Source organism: Lineus longissimus, chromosome 1 (assembly GCF_910592395.1).
Source record: "Lineus longissimus chromosome 1, tnLinLong1.2, whole genome shotgun sequence".
Classification (NCBI taxonomy): domain Eukaryota; kingdom Metazoa; phylum Nemertea; class Pilidiophora; order Heteronemertea; family Lineidae; genus Lineus; species Lineus longissimus.
The window spans coordinates 129,749-149,807 of NC_088308.1; the positions used below are offsets into that span (position 1 = coordinate 129,749).

A 20,059-nucleotide genomic window follows, 5' to 3' on the forward strand; every position below is an offset into this window, starting at 1 on the left:
GTGGGGTCCTTCTTCTCAGGTTGGGACTGCTGCACGAGTCACGCAATCTGCAATCTTGTCTAAGCTCCCGTGGTGAGCAGTTTCCTCCAAGTGAGTGTATTGATAGTTGTCTTATTGGAGATGGCAGTCATGAAGTATTGTCACAATGTGAGATGTCAATCAATCCATCAATAACCAGAACACTTTCACGTCCTACTGAAGCTGGTGAAAACCAGAAGTCGCGTGATTTGTAGTGCTGCCCTGCCAAGCATCTGCTCCAAATGAAGCCCGTTCCTCTATCGAGGAAGTTTATGAGTTATCGTAATGGAACTGGTCACAGTGTAAAATGTCAATGAATCAATCATGAAGCTGCTTGTGGAAGTTTATTGTGATACAATGGAAGTTTGTAGAGGACATGGTATGTGTAAAGTACTGGTCACAATGTGAAAGTGGAAGTTTATAAAGGAAACAATATGTGTGAAGTACTGGTCACAGTGAATGTCAATCAATCAATTAAACATCGTTGAGTCCTACTGCTAATGCCCATATAGCTCCTGCTCAAATAATGCGATCCTGTTACATGTCTGTTTGCTCCCCTACATGTCGTGCTCGGCTGAAAATAGTTCTAGATAAATATCGGTGATATTGTTGAATGTCAGCCAATCAAGCTAACAAGCCACTGAGTTATGATAATGACACTGCAATGCCATTTGGTAATTCTTCTTGTGTTAGATTCATATTGGCATCTGCTGCTTGTCGATAACCGTATTAGAAGTCATCCTTCAAATGTTAGGTGGTGGCTTATTTGCTGCTTGTGTTATCAGCTCCTCCTGCTGCTCCCTGATTTGGCTTATGGATCATCACTATCAGTGACACCAAGAAGACCAAATACTTGCTTTCGTAATCGACATCTCTGTCTTCAATAGACCGAGAAAGAGGGGCATCCCACTGGATCCTGGCCAGTCTCAAAGATTTGGTCGAAAATTTCATGGACAGTTTCAGATTTTGAAATAAGTGGGGGCAGCTATCCATTGAGTTGTCATCCTAGCAATCTGAACTCTTCTATTCCAACACTTTCCTAACTTCTGTCAGTGAGGTTATAGAAGTCACTTGATGATTGTGTCCTGGCCTAGCCTACCATTAGTATATTCCTCTGAAAAACACTCTGATCCATGATTATGTTGGCCAGGCCGTCATCACAGCAAGCAATCTGCTGTAAAAAAGCTAATGGTGATCCCTTGTGGCGCGACTAGATGGCTGTAGGTCTGTGGTGTGTTATAAATCTTTGAAGATGTCGGAAACTAGCCATATATAAAACTAATAAAGCTGCCATCAATACTGAACGAAAATGAAGGTAATAAGTTATCATTTATAAAACATACATGCAGATGGGCTGTAAAGTGTCTTGATATGGCTGGTCCATAAAAGTCTCATCTCAGTCTTTGCCAGTGGCTGGGAATGATGTATCTACCTTTTAGCCTCTCGACCCCAGTTGCTGCCCATTCCTCTACTGCAGTTCACCAACAGATTTTGTCACAGCCAGGGAGTGCCATGTTAGGTTTGATCTGCCCCAAAAGCCACGTCTTCTTGTCAAGAGCAGTTTATTTCCCAACGAAGCACCTTCATGACTAAAGTATTTGCAAGTATAGGGATTTGAACTGATCTGTCTAGCATACCGACACCCTCATCACATAAGTGTTATCCATGTGTTGTGCTGACTCTGCTCATGCTGATCAAGTCAAGCTTTTCATCACATTCAATCATACTTCATCTGGCACTAATACTGCCATCGCCGATTCATTTGGTTGCCTTGGTCATTATGGACATATACATCACCCACCCACAAAGAGTTAACAAATTTATGATGACATCAGTTTCCCAATAAAATTATTGTGTGGCTAACTATCTGCTGCAGCAATAAATCATGAAAGAACACCACAATATTTCCTCTAAGTGATAAAACTAATGAAGCTGTCAAGGCTGCTAACTAAAACTGATCGCTGATGTATGCTATGTCTGGCCTCTACTTGAGCTATGAAGAAACCATATCCCAAGTACATCAATAGATGCTTATGATTTCACCCCTCCGTCTCGAGATGTTGATGTATTCTGCGATAAGTATCGAACCAGTTATACTTCATAGCACATTGCTGTAATAAGCAATTTAACCAGCACACAAGCAATCTTTTTATCGCATACAGAGATAACAAACCCCGGTCACTGAAATGAGACTTCAAAGCTAGCCTGATAGAGGATCGTCAATTCCTGTAGAAATGTAATGGTTCCAATGTCAATGTTGGATATGACTCCATTTCATGGTAAACAATCACCAGGTTGATGAATAGCTAATGTTTGAACCCACCTCCGCGTCTTACCATTAAACAGTAATGATCTGTGTGGGATTTTGTATATTGATTTGGTGATTTGATGTCCTGATTTAAGCCAATAATGGACGCTTGAGTCAATAAGATGGCATCAAATGATTTGCCATTGCAAGTACACAATGATTTTATGTGACACGAGGACAAATAGTTACATGGCGTGTGAATGGGAATACAGTGGAACCCCGGTAACACGACCACTCATGGGAACCGAGGTTGAATGGTTGCGTTACTGGGACTGATGATGTTTCTTCATTTTGAGGAGAAAAAATATTTGGACTTAGAAATGTTTTCATCCTTCAGAGTTGAATTTTTCATAAGTTCAAAATTCTGAAAAAATGTCAAAGTCAAAAAGTTTTTGGGACTGATGATGTTTCTTCATTTTGTACTCAGGGACTGATGATATTGGTGATGTTGGTTCATTTTGAGCAGAAAAAAAAGGTGAAAAAAAAATTTTGTACTTCGAAAATTTTTCAGAAGTCAAGTCAGTTCAAAATTTTGAAAAATTTTCGAAGTCAAAAAAGTTTTGGGACTGATGATATTGGTGATGTTGGTTCATTTTGAGCGAAAAAAAAAAAGTGAAAAAAAAATTTTGTACTTAGAAATTTTTTCAGAAGTCGTCAGTTCAAAATTTTGAAAAATTTTCAAAGTCAAAAAAGTTTTGGGACTGATGATATTGGTGATGTTGGTTCATTTTGAGCGAAAAAAAAAGGGGGAAAAAAAATTTTGCACTTAGAAATTTTTTGGGACTGATGATATTGGTGATGTCTTTCTGTTTGTCTTTCACTGTCTTTCTCTCTGATTTAGGGTACGTTCCGTCTGTCGTGTGAACATGTGATCAAGACGATGCGTAAAGGCCGTGAGACGCTGCTCACCCTGCTTGAGGCGTTCGTTTATGACCCGCTGGTTGACTGGACGACTGGGAATGAGGGAGGATATGCTGGAGCATTCTACGGAGGCTGGCAGACGACCGGAGACAACTGGCCGAGCAAGAAGCAGATGGATCGAGAAATCACTCTTAGTATGTTTGCAATACGAACTGCTGAGATGAAGGCAGCTTGGTTGACAAATAGGTAAGGGAAATCAAGAATATTTTGTTGTCAATACAATGTAAGGGTTTCGTATTCCATTTTGATGGCTTTGTGGTTCTGGATTGTGATGATATGACAAATGTTCTTCCATTGAATCACAGCACTCTCCTGATCGTCCAATCATACCAACGTTGCTCTCAGCATGTGTAGCATGCTTGCATTATCATAATCATGAATGTTACAGTTATTTGCCATTTCCCCTGGACTTGTCCATTTCCGACCAGATCCTTATGGCCATCAGCGTGGTTGAATATGAAAGACAATTTCAGGTAATGAAATGGTAAAGATTTAGTGTTGGGTCCATACTGATTGTGTCTCACGGGTGCTGTTAGACCGTGTGTATCTTGATGTTTATTTATGATCGGATGATGATTGTATTGGTATGAAGATGGAAGAAGCCACTCACACTCATGTTTATTGTTATCAAGAATGGGTTTGATTTCCTGCGTTGAACCTCACATTGGCCACATTGTGTTCAGAATAAAGCAGATCCAGGAGCGCTGGGAATTTTCAAAGATTATGTTTTTTGGCCACCAACCGCTGACCTGGGAGAGTTTGATAAGCAGTTCTTTGTCGACCAAAGGCAGCTTCGTTTTCAAAGCATCTGAAGTCCTATGGAGAGCCTTGATCTTACCATTGCACTAGGACAGCCAGTGGCTTGATTTAAAACTTCAAACATGAAATGGTTGTGTTGCAAGAGATTAAAGCACTCAGTGATTTTCCAATTATCGGAATGCTTAGATTAGTGTGGGATTTTGATTCCTGCAAACTTGTATCTTTCAGAGATGAAATGACCGACTCGATTCCAAAGCTGCTTGACATGCTCGAGGGTTCTTTGAGGACTCAGTTTGAGTACGCGAGTACCAAAGACAAGTTCAGTCATCTACAGGAGATGCTTCAACTCCTGGAAGAGGCCAGACGCAACAAGGAACACCCTCTGTATGAACTTCATGAAAGGTGAGGTCATCTTGCACAGATGAGGTTGAAGTCGTCAGGGAAGAAGTCAATCAACTTATGAAAGGTGGAGATGACAGGTAGAGGGGTCGGAATTAAACAGACAACTATGTACTGTCAAGAAAAGCTTTAATTGTAAGAGTTATTGCATGTGGTTTAGAATGCGAGTCAGATACCGCAGTCAGGACACTTTGTTAAATCATAAAGAGCCAGAAAACAAATCTCATAGTGGGTATAGTTTGCATTGTCCTGTTGTCTGCACCTCCAACTATGACAGTAATTGTGTCATTTTGTTGGAAAGTTTACAAAGGCTGAAAAAATGTTGATGAATAAACATAATTCCTTTCAGTCAACATTGACATTGTAACGTGACACTTGGTGTGGTATATTACGATAATGTTCTCGATAGAAACAGCATAATTTGTGAAAAAACCAAGTGTCCACTTCCTTCTCCCAGTTTCGGCACACAGGAAAATAGATTCTGTCTGGTGCCAGTGTCCAATAATGTCATTGCTCATGTTTGTTTATGTTTGTTTGTTGTTTAGGTATTCTGAGTACGCTGTTGTCAAGACAACCAAGATGGCCGTCCAGGAGGCAATCCAGGAGAAGATCAATGAATGCGACACGTGGAACCAGCTACTGCAGGTAAAGGCAGCGTCTGCCAAGAGGTGGCCTCTTATTCACTTCATCATCACATCAGTTTGAGGATGTTGTGGTTAACTTCTTGAAGCTGAACTGCATGAGCAGTACCTCTGGTGAACATGAGAGCCTTGTGGGAGATTCACCCAAAACATGAGAGATGCCACTCTGCCTCGCAGATGTTCCTGAGTGAGAATGGTCAAACTCCCCCCACCCACTGAGACATACATGTTCCCGAGTGAGAATGGTCAAGCTCCCCCCTCCCACTGAGACATACATGTTCCCGAGTGAGAATGGTCAAACTCCCCCCACCCACTGAGCACTTCTCGCAAGTGAATGAGCCTTTAATTATCCTCAGTTTTTGGAAGTGAAACAATTCATATTGAAGATAGACTCTCTTCTCTTACAGTATGCGTTCAGTGTTGTCAAGGGCCAGTGCTTGCAGATCATGCGTAACGAGGTGTCAAAGCCTCTGGCAAACAGCGTGGCGAGCTACAGCCCTGCTATCCCATTCCTGCAGGGAGCAGGACAGGGCCAGGTCATTCAACAGGTTAGTAGCAGAAGTGGCAAGTAGTAAGCCAAGTCAAAGTTGGCAACCGAACAGAAAAAAGTTGGTATGAATGTTGTAAAAAGACAGTTATTTATTAGTTCAGAAGACCATTGGAAGCTTGAAGAAAGTTAATGGAAGTAGGAGAAGATATGAGAGTGCCATCTGATGGAGTCAGTTGGTATGAGGAGCTCGGCTGGATGTTGGCTTTGGGGTTGGATGGAAGATGAGATCACCTTAGAGGTACTGCTTGACATTCCTGTAAGGAACACATTCTAAACCTTACTCTGAGAAGCATTGGAGCAGCATTTTCAGATGTGATAAATCTGACTTTAAATTGCTTGTATTGATTCTAGTGTGATGAAGTGCATGGTGAGCTGACTGCTGTTCTCTGTCAGCGTCGTCAAGTCATCTGTAGCTGCCTCGATATCCTGCTGACATATGCCACCATCGTCTCCCAGTTCCCTCAGGGCTTCACTGAGACTAGCCGCAGCACCACCATTCAGAACTCACTCCAGGAACTCATATGCAACTTTGATAGAGAGAAGTAAGTAACAGCCCTCAGCTTGGGGCGGAAGTCTGCTTCTAAACCTAGTACACCTGACCGGCTATAGACTATGTGCATCTCTATTACATTGGAAAACAGAGATACGAATAGTGCTTTCTTAAACCAGATTGCTTTCTGGTTATTATATTCCCCTGTGCCAAATGCTTGGAGGCTAGATAGGAGTCTCTTGTTAGGGCACTAGGAGATTGTGATAGGTACACTGTGCCTTATACTTTGATGTTATGTCTTTGTCTTACTCCTCTGCTGGTGTTTCAGGTGTCAGGAGTTGGTGAGTGACTATCAGGATGCTTACAGTGGTTTATCTGTGACACAACAACACATCGAAAACATCCTCAACACTGAGGCAAGGTTACAGACGGTCATTGGAGACACCAGCAATAAACTCATGAAGGTATATGGTCATGTATTTTCCTCGAGGATCATGCTGGCAGAATACTTGAAATATTCCTTCTGCCTAAAGCCTGTAGCTCAAGTAATAGGTGGTTCTGTTTGGTATAACCTAGCTAGCTTTCAGAGGTAGAATGTGAACAGCAGTACTCGGCTCCTTGTGGCAGTTTGTACCTGTATGTCTTAGATGGGGTGTAGAGAAGAATAGGTTCATGAATGGCACATGGCCTTCGACCTTATATGAGGATGATGATAATGATGATGATGATGATGATGATGATGATGATGATGATGACTATGCTTCAGGTGATGGAGAGGCGTAACTTAGAAGGAGCTGACACATCCTATCTTGGAGTGCAGGTGCAAGAGTGTGCCAATGCGATCCATCAGCTGCTGGCCGACTATGGTCCCGCAGGCAAGGCCAGTCTGGCTGGGGTTATCATCACGGCTTTGTGTGCTCTGACCAAACGTTACTTGGTCATGGAGGGTGCTGCTGCTGGTAAGATATGAATAGTTTGTTCACGTATGGTGAGGTATGCTAAAGCTACCTCTCAACTCTTGGAGAACCTTAATCAAATCTAGCTGAATGCAAGTTAGTCAGGCTGTATGAAGTGGTGTTGGGATCAAGGTAATATTCACGGCTCTTCAAAGTCCTTTCAATGAGACGTACATGCCAGATTCCCTGTGACTGGGAGCCTGTACTAGGACAAGGCAGGTGAACCTACGACACATAAGTGATTGTGTTGACCTAAGAACAAACCAAGAGGAAGCTTAAGATTCCAATTGCCTCCACAGCTGCTGGTGATCGCCTGATGGACCTGACATCGCGGGATGGTGACTGGTTCCTGGAGGAGCTCCACAGCATGTCTGGCAACAACATTCAGCTCATCGCCCTCCTCAAGCTCACCTCACCCGTAAGTACTCATGGCAAAGTAAAGAAATAGCATGAAATGGATAGATGTATGTCTAAATGAATCTAAGATGGCATTTGTGAGTGAATGACTGTCTTCATGGGTGTTCGTGGCTGCTTTCAAGGCTAACAGTGAAGTGCACGTAGAAGCAAGGTGAATTCCTTAGGCTTTGTTAGGCTTGGTTGATGTATAAATGCTTGACGTGTTCATCAGTAGCCCATCTGACGGTGTCGACTATACCTGATTGTTTCTTGCCAGAATGACAACAACATTGAGATGACGAGTCAGGCATTCCAAGCCATGCAAGCGACGCACCAGGTCTACATGGCCCTACAAGATCTCAACGCTAACTTCCGTAACGTCATCCTGCCAGAGTCGATCAAGGCAATCCAGGGAGATGAAGAGAGCGTGATCGCTACGTTAAACGCATTGGATGCGATTATTCATTCTCCAAATATGACACTAGAGGGAGTCGTCAGTCAACTGGAGATGCTGCTGAGGAATGCCATCATGGGCATGGAGGTAAATAAAGACGGGGAGAGAACCAGGAAGAGAGACACATGTTTCCCTTCATGTCTCATTCCATACCAGTATCAGAACACTTCCTGCTCTCTGTCATATGATAAGAGATATGTAAACATGATACATTTTACAAAAGTGTTTTTATAGTGCTAAACTTTTCATCAAGACTTCATGTTCTGTGGTCATTGACTGGTGGTGTCATGTTTTTGTTGACGGCGAAATCAGGAGGAGTTGCGGGTTAGAGTACTGCTTGATCAAAGACATTGAGCCGTTTGAGACTAAACCTTGACATCTTTAAACAATTCTGCCATCAGCAACTAGTACAAACTGAGCTGATTCTTGCCTCTCTTCCAGTATTCTAATGGTGAAGTTCTCTCACACGTCAAGAGAATGAGACAATCCTTCAACGAGTTGCTCCAGAGTTCCAACATGGAGACGTCCGAGCTAACACCGGGGCAGATGCTCCTCATGGTCTTTAACGGTCTCTTCACGCAGCTCGACAATGATTTCACAGACATGCTTGAGATGATTGACTCTGTGAAAGTGCCTGATATTTGGAGGAAGGTGGACATGGTGAGGGAGGCGAAGGGTCTGCAGGTATGTCTGTTTTCATTGAGGGAAAATAGCTGGAAAGGTTTTAGTTTAGCACAAACAAGACAAAAGTTTGTGGCCAATATGGCTTTATGCAGGACCACACTTCTAACTGATTCATCATGATGATGTCCTAACAGGTTGACATGTGCTTTCTGTTCTAGATCTCTGCATTCAATGGGTCTACGCTGAGTCTCCTCTCTGATATCTTCTTCGTCAAGCGGCTGATGGCGATGCAGGAATTCTTCCTCAACTGTCGCCAGATGGCGCTCACTCTCCACAGCAAACAGGGAGGACCGGTGTTTGATGATGATCAGCTGGCCAAGCCGATCAAGAGGTTCATTGCTGAGTTTGTTCGCAAGCAGGTGCGTTGGGAGTCAGAAAGTGTTCTTTGATTGGGTTGAGGCCATTATATGCTCGCAAGTTGTAACCTTAAACTAGGATCGTAGGGAGAATCTTAACTTGTCAGAGAGAGTGGCCTTCCCTATCGCTAGGATGAATGGGTAATCACTGCAGCTTGACATACAAACCATGTTGTTATTTCACATTGCTAACCTGCTGTTCCCTTGCAGGTGATTGGCCTGCCCTCACAGACCCTTGGCTACCTGATCTGTCAAAAGGTGGCATCACTTGGCATCAATGTGACTGCTGAGATAGAGTTGAAGGACATCGGGGCGGAGTGTAAGGTTTCTCTTGATGACCTGTGTAAGAAGGCGGTGGATTTGAGTCTTCGCCAGAACCACTTTGAGCATATGCACCTGACGCAGGCAGGCACGCTCACCAGTAATTATGATGCAGCGTGGAGGAAGCAGGATCTGGCAAAGTAAGTGACCAAGCTTGGGAAATGGTGGTTTGGCTCATATAAACACATGCTGATAACTTGTGACTCAAATGATAAACCAGTGCAGGAAACCTGCCAACCCCAAGAGAGAGATGTTATCTTAAGACTGTATTGGCACACTCTCTTAAGGTTTTCATACAATTCATACCTTACACATGGCTGACTCCGGCAGATTGGCCACAAAGTTCAAACCGTGCACAAAATGTAAGATTATACACCTTTGGAGTTTCATTTTGAAGTTTGTGGCAGGCTAGTCTGCATATAATTCGTCTCCACCTTTGTATTCCGTTGCGTCACATTTCAAATTGCTTCATTTCAGGAGGCTCGATAATAACATGAACATGTATGAGGGAAGTGGGCAGCGTACACAGCTCCAGTTGGCCAGGTACCAGTGGCTTCATGAGGACATCTTCTCCCAAGTTGGACGTCCACTCAACCAGCTCGTCATGCCTAACAGAGCGTCTGTCATGTCTGAACTAGGAAAGGTTAGTTTTACTCTAATTCAAACTGTGTGACGGAGATCTATTGGATGATTCCTGTATAGCTTGTACTATGTCTGGTAGATGACACCACTGGAAAGTTTGCATTCACTTTCATAGGCTTGGTGCTCTCCTTCAGTTTTCAGAAGGCACTTGATCATGAAGATGTCATATCTTTACTTATCATGATCTTAGTTGCAGAGGTTTCAGAAGGCACTTGATCATGAAGATGGCATATCTTTACTTATCATGATCTTAGTTGCAGAGGTTTCAGAAGGCACTTGATCATGAAGATGGCATATCTTTACTTATCATGATCTTAGTTGCAGAGGTTTCAGAAGGCACTTGATCATGAAGATGGCATATCTTTACTTATCATGATCTTAGTTGCAGGGGTTACATCAGGGGAGAGTGCTTGTTTTGAATGGGAAAGTCGTTTATGGGTAACAGGTATTGGAGCATGAATGATACTGTCAGTGATATAAGTTAGAGATGTTTTCCTTCTTCAGGGTGTCCAGTCTCTGATCAGTCAGGAGGCCGCTCTTGTAGCCATCCAGGAAAGATACATTCAGTTAGAGTCGGGTATTGAGCAGAGGTTAAAGTGGGCTGCTGGAGCCAACCCCACGCTTGCACCAGTTCTCCAACACTTCGAACAGGCCATTGCTGATAGGAAGAGACTTCTTGAGGTAGGTTGGTAGGAGGATCCTAGATGGCTCTACGAATATATGTGGTGTTGGACACAGCCCTAGTGCTTGACCCCAGTTGCAAATAATTTCTCAAATTTTATGCACAAATTTAGTTGGGGGCCCAATGTACCCCAAAATAAATTTTATGCTGGAATTTTTTTTTTTTTTAAAAAGTCTACAAAATATATTTTTGATTTTTTTCGAAAAACCTTTTGATTTTTTCAAATTTTTTTTGGATTTTTTCAAAAGAAATCTTCGATTTAAAAAAAAAATTTTTTTGGACTATTTTGGACAAAAAAATATTTTCTAACGTTTTTCATGAACAAAACCAGAAATGCAACAAATGCTCTCAAGACCAAGCACATTAAATGAAAAAATGATTGAGTTCAATTGTGCCCCGTGAATCTGTTTCAGCTTGAGGGCAAGAACAGCTCTGATGTGATCAGCATCTGTAACGCCATCCTTCACTTTGAACTGCTGCGTACTCGAACATCTGATGCTGCGGCCATGGACGCCATGTTCCTTGACCTCATGAACCGGTAAGTCACATGTCGACTAATACATTCTGTGACGTCTTCATCACGAATATAAAGTGACACTTATGCATAGAGACCAATCAACATGCTCACAAACCAATAAACATAATTCCTCTCATTTCCTATGTTTATTTCCCAGACATAATTGGCAAAACACGAACATTAACAATGCATCTCAGGCCATATGTACTGGATTTTATGTTTGCCTCATATACATGCCTTATATACTTGGGGAGAACAAACACAAAATCGAATACCAACGGCCTATAATTGACTCTAGACTGCCCTAATTCTATAGGCTTTGCACTAATGTCAATAAACCATGATTTACAAAACAGTTTGTTTGCGTCATAGAAACAAAAGTGTTTTTTGTTCATAAACCATTGATGAATGTATGAACGTGTCAAATTAGCCTACATAGTGAAACTGGTAGCTCGCATGATGATTGTTCACATTCAGTTTTTCACCATCACATTCCTTTCCAGTGATAAACTTTCTAACGATGAAGGAAATGTTGGTTTTGTTTTCCAGTTGCATCCTGTTCAAGACTTCAGATTGGCCAGAATGATCATAGTCAAAGAGTTCAGTTTGAGAGTGCAGTTTGTGTCCCTTCCACACCAGTATAACCCCCCAAATAATTAAGCAAATATAGGCTGCCACACACAAGCATAGTACAAGGAAGCCCACTGATTATTGGTTAGGACCCCTCACTAGAGTGTTAGTGTAACCATGTCATGTCTATTACAACATAACTCAAGTGTCCACATTGAGTCAACCTTGTCCCTTATCGTCTAAGATAACTACTCTTGGACAATGCTCCCTAAACACAGTTCAGATTAGAGCCCATTGTTGAGGTCAAATTGGCACACATGGCCTAGCTCTCACTAGATGTTGTAATAGTGGGCTCACGTGCTTCTTAGATAGATAAAGTTGGTTTGAGAATGGAAGTTAGAATAGAAGCCACTAGGTTGCATACATCAGTGTGCTGACTAGTGTTGCTTCAGCCTGTCAGTGTACAGGCAAATAGCTAGGGGAATATCATTATCAGTGAAGTGATATGTTGGTTTATTCAAGTGGTAGAAGGAATGAAGTCAGTCAAGTTATTAAAGTGGTTTAGGATTTCAATCCCAAGTAATATGATCGGGCTTTACCAGATGATGTGTTGGCTTTGTTAAGTGAGGTGTTGAGGAATACACAGGCAGGTTCTGTGAAGCCTGGTATTGACAAGAGTTGAGGAATACACAGGCAGGTTCTGTGAGGCCTGGTATTGACAAGAGTTGCTACTGTTATGGTTGGTGTGGGAATGATGTTCGGGCTACCTGTTGGTACATCACTGCTATCTCTAGGAAGGTGTACTAACCATCTGAAGCCTGGACAGCTAATTCATTCAAGTGTCCAGGCTTCAGATGCAGATTCAGTAGCAAGGAGAACTGTGTTCTCAGTTTTCTCTGATGAGAAGTTACATGTATTATGATGTATGATTGGACTTTCATATTGAAGACTGTGTCACCTCCATAGAGACCTGAATGTAGCTGTCAGCGTTACAAGCCGGGCTCTATACAGAAGGTCAGATGGTATCGGCATGAGTGTGAATCAAGCTTAAGAGAAGAGACTTGCTAAAGCTCTGGCTAATGTCACAACCAGGAATATCTTGACGTCAATAGTAGCAAGAGACACTCAAAGTTATGGGCCAGGCTCTTGAAAACTTGAGCATGCTTGGGGAGAGGAAACTGCTGTGTTTGGCTGACAATGGCCTGATTGACACATCTGGTCGGCCCTTAGTAAGACCACTTGGTAGTAGAGAATGACAACATCTATACACATAGAATATGATGTATGAACACATTTGGTATGATTGTTATACTGACTGATTGAAGTAGATCAGGCCTGAAGTTATCTCCAATTATTGTTAGTGTTATATTGGTCTAACATTAGTGCCAATCATTTCCATCCCTCATAATAAGGAAGTGTAAACAAAACGGTCACGTTCTAAACGCCATATTTACCAATGTTATTTTATGTTCCTTTTCACTCTTTGATACGACATTGACATCTAATTTGAGAGCTGACATCTGCTACTTGACCTGACAACCCTCTACACAACCATGTCCTTCAGTTCAGGGGCTAATCACAATGGTTCGCCCTCTTCTCTTAAATCCAGAGACCCAGGTGCCCCATTACCATTGGCCACATCTGTAATGTCTGTTGTTTGTGATCGTCTGTCAAGGCGGAGTAACGTCTTGAATGCCGCCCGCATGCCCTTGCTCATCCAGGCATAGATCAGTGGATTGAGACAAGAGTTAAACACTGCTAGAAAGTACGACACTGTTTTATATTCCTTATTGGCAGTGTCTGTCTTACCGAGATAAATCACAATCACCACCGACACAAATGGCATCCAGCAGATTAAGAATGTGAGAAGTACCGTCGCTAACACCTTGGCCGCTTTGGCATCTTTCTTGATTTTAGAAACCGTGCCACAGCTGATTTGTGCATTTCGTATATTTGTCCGGTTAAGATGGCTTTGCACCACATAGAACAACTGTGCGTACATGACTAACATGGCGACTGCTATCGCGATGATGATGATGCAGAGTACAAACATATACGTTGAGTCTAAGACGCGCTGCATTGTACACTTGGGGTTGTCCTCCCAGCGCCGAGACACAAAAGCTGGCACGATGCCAACAGCAATTGAAACGATCCAAATCACAGCGATGAACTTGTAACTTTTCCCGGCCATGATCGTCTGATATTTCAGGGGGTTATTCAGCGCGATACACCGATCTATAGCGATGCAGAACAAGTGAAATACTGAGGCTGCGAAGGAGACCGTTGATGTGCCGTAAACTGCTAAACATATCCTCTGATTGCGATTAAATATAGGTTCTGCATGTCTCAGCATGTTCACCGGTATCACAGTGGCCACCAGAATATCAGCAAACGCGAGACTCGCCACAAATCTGTACAACACACTACGAAGATTCCTAAACTTGATGACGGCTAAGATAACTAAAGAATTCCCTATGATTATGCTTATCATGAGCACTAATTGTATAATGATAATGAGTATATTCTCTGTTGATAGTTTACCATGTTCAGACTTGGTGTTGTTCTGTTCATAGATGTCAACGGTGAAGTTTAGCAGCTTCACAGCTTTAGATGGTGTAGAAGTCATTTCTCCTTCCATGGCGATATTACCGTCACTCGTCTCTTTGGAATGAATGTCAACAAGATCAGATTGCAACTGATATAATCCTCATGTGAATTTGAATTTTGAGACATGAATCAATCTCTGAACGAGGTGAGTCCTAACTGTCTGCATCGACTGTCATCCATCTCACAAGTCAGATCTGCACGCCACGGTCGTTTAAGCAAATGATGTTTACAACTGGTCGAAAAGAGAACACGACATAATCAGAACCCACCACAAGTGTCCCATTGATTATAGAGCTTGACGAGGAAGTCTCCGATACCAGTCAAGTAACGGAGTGATTGGTCTTTCAGATATGTCCTTGAAGGAAATTGGGCTATTATCCAATCTGCTATCCTTTAGATTGAGAGGCTGTTGATGGTAAATCTGATTTGTCACAACAATCCACTTGTGTCAGAGTGAAAAATGTTTGTTTATAATGAACTTGAGTGTGAATGAGTCCTTCTGAAAACTCTGTAATAAATGTGTGCACAGGTATGATAAACTATTCTTAATCCATATTCCATCTAATCAGGCAACACTCTCACATGATAGATAAAGCTTCCTGAGGAATTCGCTCAGTAGGCCATCACCTATTAGAAGTACATCAAAACACAAAGCCCACCAAAACACGAAAGTTCATGTCATATCACTAAAACCTTTACAATCATGGTTTGTTAATGCGGCCAAACTGATCACTTTATAGTTGTTTATTTTGATTTAATCTCGCCTTCCTACCTTTTGCAACTTGACACAAACGGTCTGGCTTAAATGTCCTCCAGATCTGCCAAACTGAAAGCTTGCATGTAGGCCTATATCCAAAGTTCAAAACCCAAGCTTTTTTTGTTAAGTATGAAATCCTTGTACACTTTCACTATTCCTCCAAGAATGATTCAAAGAACATCTGCAAAAATGATGCTTCTGCTGAAATGTTAGTCACATCTGACGTCTGCCACTGCCTCCCACTCAGTGAACGGTTAGTCAAGTTACCGAGTCCAATCAATATCAAATACGGCTCTGGACAGTCGGACAAGTTATAGATTAGAATGTATTCCAATAGTCTCTTGGGTATCACCGTCCCACACTATATTTTGGTACGTTTCATAGATTGATGAAGTCTGTGTAGTGGCAAAATATCAAGTTCAGGAAAGAAACAACCAGGTCTTTCTTTTAGCGACACTGTTGGCACTGACTGAATAGTGTGTTCTGTTGACATGACTGACACATAGCTTCAAATCTATTCCGATATTCTAAAGGCAATCAGTTGAGAGTGTTGTCTATCATAAACTGCACATCCTCAAACCCCAGTGATTCCAAACAGTTCACTCAAGTAACTGCTGGCCTATCCAGTTGACAGATGCCTATGCTAATCTTGAGCTCACCAGATCCAAACAGCCGTTTTCCTTGTGTCACCTGTGGAGATATCCGTGTGTGTACACCCCCCTCAGGTCTTTCTGACTGCACATCCTCAAACAACGGACAGCTTTCTCCTCCCCGAATACTAGTTTGCCAATTATTGCAGCCTCTCTCGCTGATTGCAGCTACTGTGTTGAGTAGTAGGAGGTGTTGTTCACAATTGAGTTAGTGACCTAAAGAACAAAAAGAGGAGAGTGTTATTGAATGAATGTTCGTGGAAACACGTCTGTTGCGATCTCTCAAGGGGCCTTGATTGGACTTGTTTCTTTCAACCGAGTTCCAACAACCAAATACAGAAAGTCGGGTAAAAGTAATCTTGAGTTGTTACAGCTAGCTAGCTTGAGCAGTTCTGTGCACGTGACCAGCATTGTGTGAGTTCTGACTATATGTCCACCAGCCCAGATTGAACATAAGGTGGTGTATGAAAATGGATATTTTACTTGAACATGGGTTCAGATTTGGCAATGATGAACTATCGATTTTATATTGCAAGTCTTAGAACATTGTAGGACATCCAAGAAGTGCCTGGTTTGCCAAATACGGTTCAGAGCTACTCATTTGGGAATACCTTGTCCCTGCCACAGTAGCTCAGTTTGTGTCTTCTTGAATTTGAAGATTAGTTTAATATTGATTGGCCTTCCTAGATGAAATGATCTTGGTTATCAAGAGATCTGATACTAGGGATGGACACGGATGTCCCAATATTGTGAATTCATTACTTGGGGATGCTGGAATCAGTGATCCTTCAAGATAACTTGACTATTATTACAAGCAGACATGAGATTGATGGATGGCAGGGACTCATGATGAATTATTCTCCATCATAGCTGTAGCATCGCTGATGAGAGCTATATTAGAAACTTGGAACTTTGGAAGAAGCTCCTGGATATCATCCTGTCGTTTGTGGGAACTGAGGTCCTGGTGAAGAGTAATACCGCCTCAGGTAAGAAGCACAGGGGGTACAGGGCTACAGGGTGTCCCAAAAAGAAAACACCCTACCTCATTTCAAGTCAATGTGGTTAGAATGACTATTAAAAGACTGGGAATAGCCACATACGTGCTGCGTTAATGAGTCAGCCTTCTCTCCCTCAACTTGATAAGACCAGCACTCAAAGGGATAAAGCACCGTTATAAAAAACAGACATTTGGAACTAGATCAGATAGTGCTCTTGATCAGAGTATTGGAAATATTGATCACAGAATGGGGATAAACGGTTAACTGTTTGCCCATCTTGCTCAAGGTCTCTTTGGTTGGTAAGCAGAGGAGTGACAAAGAAAACAGACTGATGGAATTACTTGGAGTATTGACAGACAAGTATTGGTGACCATTGGTGTTTTCCAGTGTTTGCATTGGTCACAAGTGGATGTCCTTAGATGAAAGTAATACCAGGCTAAGTGGTCGATGTGAGGAATCGTTATCAGTCAATGTGGGATGATGTTATCCTCTGTAAACAAAATGCTAATGTCAACTCTGATAGCTAACATAAGTGAGGACCACTAGTCTGAATCTCTGGTCGGATGGATGGTCATTTCCACACCTTGTGGTTTATTATAATAAAGTATGACCTCCTTCTTCGCCAGTCTCTGGTGGCTTCATGTTGAAAGGCAGTTCTACTTGCTGTCAACCTCTCCAGGACAGCTGCCGTCCACCTCTCCAGGACAGCTGCCGTCCACCTCTCCAGGACAGCTGCCGTCCACCTCTCCAGGACAGCCACCTTTGCAAGCAAAGGCAGACAAACTATCAGACAGTGGTGAAGAAGAAACAGAGCATGCTGAAGCTCTTTCGGGGTAAAGTGACCTGCCCAAAGTCACAAGTGACATGATGTTAAGAGAAATGTTATTGGAGCCGAGTCCTGTATGTGTGGCAAGTTCTCCTTGGTAAGAATAAGGAAGCTTTGGCTCAGAACCAGAGGCAATTACTCTTCAAATCCATGAGTTGTCACTCTGCGTATTTTGAGTTTGATGTAGCAGCTCCTGACAACCCCACTCACTCTTATGGTTAGACATTCGATTACAGGCTGCACGCTTCCAACTTGCCAGAAATCTCTGACACGAGAAACCAATAACAGACTCGGCAGTTTTGAATTTGGTTGAGGACAAAATAATCTTGACTTGCTTTCTTGCTGGTGTGATTAAGGTTTAGAGGAAGCATTAGGTGTAAGTGTGTTGGGTAAGGGCCGTCTTTGAACTCGGGTGTAAGTCCATTTACTGGTACACGCTACTCATGTCATATCACCTGCAGCTCCTTGATTCTCACACGCACCACGACACGTTAGTCATGGTCTTTTAGACTAGGTATGACAAGGTGGACTTTGAGGGTCTTTGGTGTTGATGGTGGCAATCAAGTTTAGTGGTATCATTGGCTTTAGGGCCTCCTTTGACTCAGTAAGTCTCATTTGGAGAGTATGTGTTCAAAGGATTGAAAAGCCAATGTTTATGAGTCCAAATGCTACTGCTTGCATTACATTTAGTGTCATGCTTGAATAAGATAAAGGGAACCAACTCTTTTGGGTGTTCTGTGATGTGTCAGAAACCATCACTCACTTAACACGCTCATTCTGTAATTGTGGTGTCACCATTAAAATAGAACATCTCATTTGGGATTTCCATTCGACTAAAATTGATCGGTAACTTTTCGTGTTGCAACGAAGGATTTGGTGTTGTCGTACTGGAGATAAAACAAGTCGCCCTTTTGGGAAATCTTCGATATTGGCATTACTTTTATAAATGTGGATTCAAAATGAGAATCTTGACTTGAATTTGTTGGAGAGGTTGATTTACTTGATGTAAAGCAATATCATATTTGATGGAGGTGGCTGTACTACTGTTACATAGCTGGCACATCTTGAGGAGTGACTTGTGTGAAACCAGATGTTATGGCAAGACCAGAAGCCATTAGTCTGAAGGGTTTGTTATACAGTTCTGGTGGGCATCATCAGGTTAGGGAAGTGCGACTACCCATTCCATTCCAACAGTAATCAACAATATCTACAGGCTGGTACATGTTGCATCATGTGTTGGTGGTGGTGTCACTCAGAGAAGACATGGACATTTTCCCTCAAAGGCATTTGTCCTAAATGGTGTTTCTTATTCAAAAACTGTGTACCGGTATTGAAACAAAAGTCTATGTTGACCAAGCCAATATTTCTTGCAGGCAATAAGGTTTAAACTTCATTGCACCATCCATTATTCAGTACTGTCAATGAACAATAGTTAGTATGATCAGTTAGACTGAGTAATGAAGGTATTAGCCATGCATCAGTCCACACACATCTCTTGCCTCATTGAGTGTGGCAAGTTCCTTTGTCCTGGTGTCAGCTAGTAGTCAATAGCACACCTATAACCTTAGAACCTGACAAAAGAATGATAATTAAAATACCAATATCCGCTCTAAATTGGCAAGCTTACCAAACTATTAGTATATCCAAATGAAAGTGGTCAACCTCCGGCCTCCATGAAAGCTGCAACTGATCTTTGTACTAGTTAACTAACACTGAGTAAGTGCAGAGTGTTGTAGCGTGCATCTGTGATCGTCTGATAAACCAGCAGTTCCTGTGCTAAGTGCACCAAGCAATAAAAAACATTCCAGAGTATGTAAACTGAGTCTAAAAATATCGCATTCTCAAGAAGTTCAAAGGTCTTGATTCAAAAGTTGGTCTGTAGTCCGCTATACTGGCTCTCCTGCTGTGAACCTTGGATGAGGCCAGTGTGGCCATAAATGTATGTTTAGCAACTGATGTTGATATAGCTTCAAACATCCTCTGCTTTATCACTGTATGGGCCTCTGAGGCATGTCGTTTACTTGACCTGACCTACTGACTTCTTTATATGCCTCTCACTGAGACAATGTTGGAGACTCATCAGTTACTCTCCTCCATTCTGGCTGCTACAGACTTAAAGGGGAAGTTGCCTTGGGATCACGCAAAGGTTACTATAAGATTCAACGCAAACGTAACGACTATGCCAGGCAAACATTCATGTTCCCTGGTGAAGTCTTCATAGGTGCAGAAAACAGCCAAAGAACTTACCATCAGGGATATCTGCTGGTGTTGTTCTAAGTCAGGCAAACTCAGGTTAATAGGCATCAAACCGAGCCAAGAAAAGCCGGCCCCACTGTGCGATATGAAAGAACATGGTTCTAATGTGTCCTTAATAGATATCAGAGTAATTGCTTACTATGTCTGGATACTTGAACCTTCTATTTGCTGGTTAGATCGATAAGAATTCCCTTTGAGATAGACAAGTTTCAGCTGTAGATCTGTACCCAGTTCCAGCACAAACACCTGACCAAAGACCAGCATGCCAAGGGGAAGAAAAACGATGCAGATTTGACTTTGT

At 42.3% G+C, this 20,059-nt stretch overlaps 2 protein-coding genes across 4 annotated transcripts in view; one reads left to right on the forward strand and one right to left on the reverse strand.

Moving 5' to 3' along the window:
- The window catches only part of LOC135483059 (serine/threonine-protein kinase SMG1-like), a 62,146-nt gene that overhangs the window by 29,438 nt on the left and 12,649 nt on the right, over positions 1-20,059 (forward strand). For all 3 annotated transcript variants that reach the window (XM_064763570.1, XM_064763578.1, XM_064763585.1), the window contains 15 exons: positions 3,168-3,433; positions 4,235-4,408; positions 4,951-5,050; positions 5,454-5,594; positions 5,948-6,138; positions 6,415-6,550; positions 6,853-7,045; positions 7,342-7,460; positions 7,716-7,979; positions 8,334-8,576; positions 8,735-8,935; positions 9,143-9,393; positions 9,731-9,896; positions 10,400-10,576; positions 10,991-11,115. In XM_064763570.1, the coding sequence (XP_064619640.1) occupies positions 3,168-3,433; positions 4,235-4,408; positions 4,951-5,050; positions 5,454-5,594; positions 5,948-6,138; positions 6,415-6,550; positions 6,853-7,045; positions 7,342-7,460; positions 7,716-7,979; positions 8,334-8,576; positions 8,735-8,935; positions 9,143-9,393; positions 9,731-9,896; positions 10,400-10,576; positions 10,991-11,115 (2,747 nt within the window). The remainder of the gene's footprint in view (positions 1-3,167; positions 3,434-4,234; positions 4,409-4,950; positions 5,051-5,453; positions 5,595-5,947; positions 6,139-6,414; positions 6,551-6,852; positions 7,046-7,341; positions 7,461-7,715; positions 7,980-8,333; positions 8,577-8,734; positions 8,936-9,142; positions 9,394-9,730; positions 9,897-10,399; positions 10,577-10,990; positions 11,116-20,059) is intronic.
- LOC135483078 (probable G-protein coupled receptor No18) lies at positions 11,230-19,331 on the reverse strand. Its single transcript, XM_064763598.1, has 2 exons — positions 19,130-19,331; positions 11,230-15,894 (listed from the first exon to the last, which is right to left on the reverse strand). Exon 2 carries the CDS (start codon positions 14,300-14,302, stop codon positions 13,241-13,243), a length of 1,062 nt encoding a protein of 353 aa, XP_064619668.1. The 5' UTR covers positions 14,303-15,894; positions 19,130-19,331; the 3' UTR covers positions 11,230-13,240.